Here is a 6,461-nt window from a genome sequence, read left to right as displayed (position 1 = left end):
ATCTGTCCTGAAATCCTCACTGATTACAGTCAAAAAAGCTCCTAACATTATTTGCCATGGAACTGAAAGAGATGACAGGTCAGCACTGAGCACTTTGGAGTCTGTTGGAGCCTCATTTTTAAAGGGACTGACTTTGCTGGATAAACAATACTGTCAACTGGGATCATGTTTACATGTTTTAGCAGGAGAGCATATGAGAATCTGGTACATGACCGTGGGTATGTCGACAAAAATATTATGTAAACACTGCAGTCGGTATTTATAGATTTCTGTCTTCTGTGGAAAATGCCATGAGTATATTGGAACTAGTACAATAACACAAAGTTTGTTCTCAGCTAAGATACCCTCTTTCAAAAGAATGTTCTCTTGATAGAGCAAAATCATAGCAGCATCATGAAAAATAGGCTTAATGTGCTTTGATAAGAGAAAAGCACTGCAGACATACAAGCTGCTCCCTTAGCAGATAAAAAAAAGAAGGAGAAAAAAAAGAAGGGGAAGAAAAAAGAAAAAAGAAGGAAAAAGAACAAAAAGGAAGGAGTTCACCTCATGAGGTGTCTTAAAATATCTGAAAGAAAATCTTTGTCAAAGAAACTAAGGGTTGCAAAGAATTGCAAAAAGTGGTGAAATACAGTTTGATTACAGTTTGGTTACTTTTTCAATATTGGTCTTAAGTATAAAGACTAAATTTAATGTGAACCTTGAAGAATGCATTTACCACTGACGCAGGCTCCAATGGTTTAACCTTCCAATTTGAAGAGATGCCTTAACACAACTAGTGCACACATGTTAACATTCTATCTCCAGAGCTCTAGGACTGGGTTCTCCCTGGCAGTCAGGAGAGCACCCAGACTGAGCTCTCTGGCATTCCTTGCTGTTACATGAGCACAAAAGTAGTAAGTCAGGACTAAAGACTCAAGCACTGCTTGATGAAAAGCTCTGCGTTTGCATCAGAAAACCACATTTTTGTAAATAAAAAATTAAAATAAAATAAAAAAATAAATAAATAATCATCTTGATATAAATAAGCCAAAAACTTACAGAGCTTGGGAAACCTCTCATAGCAGGTATTTTTCAGTTTGCTTCTGTCTTCACTGACAACTATTATTGCCACACCTAGTTATTTGAAATGGCAGCTACGGATGTAAACGCTATGTGCTTTCACAGTTTTTAACATAGATGTATCATTTCTCAGAGTGAACAGCAGCTCCTTGTTCAGTCACATGTTGTTGTGCAATATTAAAATTCTCTGAGGATGATGAGGAAACTGGAACGTTGTTGCCCTCAGAGTTCCTGGAGTGTGTGCACAGCATGATCTCCAGTACACTGTAGAATAATTTAGACTGGAAGGGATCCATGGAGGTCATCTGGTCCAACACACCACTCACACTAGGGCCAACTTTCGAGGTGGATCAGGTTGCTCAGGGTCATTTGAGTTCCTAATATGTTCAACGATGGAGATGTCACAGTCTCTGTGCAAACTGTTTCATCATCCTCATTTTTAAAAAGTCTACTGCCTATTCTATTTGCCTTGTGCAAATTGTAATCTGCAAAAAATCAGTAATCTCCAAGCCAAAATGTATATATACAACCAACACATATTACAAATATGGGAAATGAAGATACATTGTCTGTAAATTTACTCAAATAGTCTTTAGAACAAATGTTCTAATCAGTCCAGAAGGACAAACTATAAATGTCAAAATCACTTCTTGATATGATATTGTTCATGTGAATTCTATTCACATTTGTTGTCAGCAGTGGAAAACTCATCTGCCATGCAGACAGGCTTAATATCCAAATGGTGCAACTCAAATGTCCGATGCTTGAAAACAGAACTCGAGAAGCTCAATAACTGTATGGCAAATCTATTTAGCAGACATGACTTGAGTAAAAATTCTAAGATGAGATTTCTTAAAAGAATCATTTTAATGTCAACCCCAAGTAAGATTTCTAAAATATACAAAAAAAATTGTCTACTGAAACAGTAAATCTTGCAATCTGAGGGAAACAGCCTGTTGCTTATGCACACACACTTGCCCAGTCTCTACACACAAAATTGCATTTAACATTAACTATCTAACTGAGCTTGCTTCTGTAGTACCTTCAGAAATGGTGTTATCCAAATGTGCATCCATAACCTAAGCCAAAAGGCTTAAAATTTATCTTGTCTACTTTCAGCAGTCTAAGTTAACCTACATTCATTTTCTAAACTCTCTACTGTCAACAGAGATGGGGTCGAGCGATCTCACATATCTAAGGATGAAGTTCCACAGAAGTTTCATCTCTCTCCACTGATTATCTGACTTCAACTAGGTATCCAACAGTTAGACTGCATAACAATCTCATCTATTTTCAATATTTAGATTGCTGCATGTTTGAGGGGAGAACTAGACAAAGAAATCAGGGTGAGGACACGTACATAAGCCCTAAACGATTATAAAGTGATCAGCAACTTAACCAACTGATATTTAAAAAAATTCTTTAACAAATGCATTATTGTTTGTTTGTTTGTTTTGTTTTTTAAACAAAGCACTAAACCAGTCATGGCTTCAAGAATAAGCAAAAACATGTACAGTAAGTTCAAGTATTTAACTGATTTCCAGACCAACACATATACAAAAAGCATAATTTAATTTTCATCATTTTGCAGTGAGTAAGCATTAACAATGAAATTTTTAACTGTCACAAGTCTTTATGAGTATCTAAAAGCCTAATACAAATATCCAAGTTATTAGTAAAGATTAGTCACTTAAAGTGTTACCAGTAAGACATTTGGTAACTCTGCATTAAATACTAACAAGCTTTTTCTAGAAGAATATTAATTTACAGTCATTCTTTCTAATAAATTTTTGTACAGTAAAAAAAAATTAGATGTGTTTTTTTGCTTCCCTTTCCCACCCAACCACCCACCTAGTCTTGCTCTCACACTGAGGTACTAGACAAACCTGATGATAAAAATCTCCTCAACCAAGGGTCTAAGATTTCAGTTCTAGCACCCAGCTCAAATGCTCTTTGGGAATAAAATCCATGTTTTTGTACAACGTGCAAAGTGCAAGTTTCCTCCAGTGCTATTAGAAGTGTGTGCTGCTAAAAACTGCCACAGAATAAAACAGTAACAATTAAGACTTTTTGATTTCCAATAGCTTTGTTACAGACCAGTGTTAGGTGATGTTTATAGGAATGACAGATCAAGTGGATTATATATCGGTGCTTATTAGGTCAGGTACTTTCTGATTTCATTAGGCCAAACCAATTTTTTTACTCCAGTTCTTCAGTTTCCTCTGTGAAAAGGTCAGCCAAATCCGCCACTGTCAGAACGGAGGCTTCTGACTGTTTCATGGAAGAGCTTGTGTGGCTGTGGGAAAAAATGGCATGCAGACATCAGAGAAGGAACAAGCTGTGTGTGCTGAAGACAGACCACACAGGCCAGAGTCCAATAACTGTTCAGCTTTGAAGCTCAGCAGGGAAACACACTTTCCATCACGAAAAAACATACCCTGATCAGCTACTTCTCTTGCACTTTTTAAGACACTGTCGCTAGCAGTGCTCAACACCAAACGCTGCAGAGGCAGCGGAACACGGAATAATCCACTTTGTTCTCCTAACATCTAAAGGATTGGCTTCAGCTTCCAAGCATGAGGTTTGATATTACTTTCAAAACATCAGCCCTCACTGCATCACTCAACCACTGTATATTTATCAGAATTTTATAAACAATAGTAAGCACTGAAATTGAGGAAATAATTCTTTCAAAGCTAAAGCTGAGATCTTTCATAACTACAGCCAGAGACATGCATGTAAATTTTTAGTCTTACAATCTGTAACAGCCAAAAAGTTGGAAAAGTAACTAGTTTTCCTAAACTAAGGCCTCCTTCTAGCTTTGTTAGGTGTATACAACATAGTTAAGAAGTATTATACAAACCTCTTATACTGTCTGCATAAAAAAATGTAAATACCACTTTTTTATTTCCACTCCCACTCTGTCATTGCTTATAGATTTTGAAAAGATAAACACAATGAAAACTGCTTTCTGTGTCTCCACACTAGACTGACTTACAAGCAAGCATCTGAACACTGCTTGCACGGACTGCAAAACCAACCAGTGTGACACTGAACTGACAGACTAGTTTTGTAGAATTCAGAAATAATGAAAGAATTAACGTCCTGTGTTAGAGCTTGTAATATATGCTGTTACTCCAGTGGCAGGCTTAGTATTACTCCATTAATTACAATGCTTTTATACTAACGGAATATATCAACTGAAAAGATAAATCATAATGCATAATATATTGAGCTTTTATGAAATAAAATATACAAAATGTAACCTAAATATTCCACAGAGAAAGACAATACCTTAAGCTTCAAGTTACTGGAACCAGGTTAAAAGATCAATTTTTCAAGTCTTAAAACTTTTCGTCAAAACTATTTGAAGGAGAACATTTGAAATTTATATCTAAAATATGCATACTTAACTGTAATAAAAGCACGGTTGACAATCACCTTTTCATTTTCAGTGCAGTAATGATGTTTAAAAAAAAATAAAAATCAATACATACCTTCTATCTACAGTTTTCAGCATAGTCTGCATTCTCTCTTCTATTGTTGCTTTTATCAGGAACCTATGAACAATGGTAGATCTGAATGTGTTTAAAAAAAGAAAACAAGATCAGAAGTGAGCACAAGTTATGCTGTACTGTCAAAGTTTAAGAGAACATTTCTGTCTCACACTAATTATTGTAAGAGTGCTGAAAAAACACCACTGTATTTTAAGAAAACAAACTTACAAGGTGTTTAACACCTTCCACTGACATTTACGGATGCTTAGTGCCTCCCAGAGCACACACTTCCATTTGGTTGGATCACATACTAAATGAACACAAGCTATATAAACTAAATTCCTAAGGCAGATGCTGGGCAAAGTTCTGCTTTCTGTGTCCCTACTACAAACAAACAGTCCTCAAGAGCCCACTCTGTTGTTTAAAGAAATTACTTTGGTCCACTGGTTATATACGATGTTTATACTGCATTGTCACAAGTCACTCCAAGAGACAGAGCTCAATGTGATGGATAATTAAAGCTCATTCCTAGAGTTTTAACAATCAGGTTCTTGAAGATGGCAAAATACTACAAATTTTTTTTTTTAAGTCAGTAATCGTCACCCGTAAACATGAAATTGTAAACACCAGTAAAATGTAAAAACCAAAATGTCGATAAACGTAAAAAATGATAACTTAATTTGCAAAATAAAATTTCAAAAAGAAAGATGTAATTAAAAAAAAGAAAGTAATGTCAAGCAGAAGAAAGTGAAATGGAAAAGAGCTCCAAAGATAAAACTGGGAAAAAAAAAGAAAAGAGGGGGAAAAAAAAAAAAAAAAAAAAAATCAATCCAGGCTCCCCAATATAAATATTTTTCAATATATGAACCCTTCAAAGTGCTCTGTTTGGTTTTCAGATCTGAAGCTGTAACTTTGGCAGGTAATTTTACACAAGAGGAATTTGGGGGGATACTTAGTGATCCAGAGGAAAAGCACTACCTAAAAAAAAGCAAAGTAAATAAGAACTCAACTGAACTGGTAACAGTTGCAGCAGTGAAACTAAACATGCTCACGGTACTTATTTTTCAAATAGACCTCACTGAAGTCTTATTCTTAACAAGTACAACACACATTCTTGCTGGTTTTATTGCAAGGTTTTTGCCAGACCTTTTGTGCCAGCATCATGTAAAATTATAATGCAGGCTGTTGCAACTGATCTTTCTAATGTCCTCACAGCTAATTCAACATCTTTACCAAATACCCACCTCTTCTTAAACATTCTTTCACATGCATACTCATTCACGCCCTCTCACTTTGCCTCCATTTCCAGAACACAAACCCCAGTATTATTCTAGAATATTATTATTCCAGAATTGATTCCAGCTGTTTTTCTCACTCATGTACAGGGGATATTTATTATTTTTTTCAAGTGACATGGAACCTAAGGAAAAAATATAGATCTTATCCATTCAGAACAAACTTTCTAAAACCTTTGTTAAGTGTTCAATATTACCCATGTAAAATCTACAACACTGAAACAAACACAAGATACGCAAACTTATTAATCTCTTAAAAAAGATCCAGATGGGAGTGAGGGGAGAACTGTAATTTTAAAAGTAATCAGTTCTAACAAGTGTGTGCTATAACTTTCTTTAAAAATGAAAGCCCAACCAAACAAAAAAACTTCCCAACAACTTACGCAGCTCCTAATCTGGAGCTGGGAATGACCAGCTAGGAGGAGCCTCTCAAGGAAACGAGGAAGGGCCATGCCTGACCTCAGCCACATTGTGTATTTTCAGCATTTTTTTTTTTTTAATACCCTCATCTCCAAAATTGAGAAGTTCAATGAACTAGATTTATTTTGATTCCAGTATGCAGTTCTATTCTGGATCATATCTAAACCACTCAATGCAATTTAAACTCTTA

At 35.5% G+C, this 6,461-nt stretch overlaps 1 protein-coding gene across 4 annotated transcripts in view; it reads right to left on the bottom strand.

The window, feature by feature from the left end:
- Nucleotides 1–1,940: 1,940 nt before the first annotated feature.
- The window catches only part of SHPRH (SNF2 histone linker PHD RING helicase), a 50,952-nt gene continuing 46,431 nt past the window's right edge, over nucleotides 1,941–6,461 (bottom strand). For all 4 annotated transcript variants that reach the window (XM_080342633.1, XM_080342635.1, XM_080342636.1 and 1 more), the window contains 2 exons: nucleotides 4,557–4,637; nucleotides 1,941–3,355 (listed from right to left, as the gene is read on the bottom strand). In XM_080342633.1, coding sequence (XP_080198759.1) covers nucleotides 3,259–3,355; nucleotides 4,557–4,637 — 178 coding nt within the window. In that variant the 3' untranslated portion in view covers nucleotides 1,941–3,258. The remainder of the gene's footprint in view (nucleotides 3,356–4,556; nucleotides 4,638–6,461) is intronic.

The sequence above is a fragment of the Nesoenas mayeri genome (assembly GCF_963082525.1).
Source record: "Nesoenas mayeri genome assembly, chromosome: 3".
Classification (NCBI taxonomy): domain Eukaryota; kingdom Metazoa; phylum Chordata; class Aves; order Columbiformes; family Columbidae; genus Nesoenas; species Nesoenas mayeri.
This window is presented reverse-complemented; position numbering and strand designations above follow the sequence as displayed.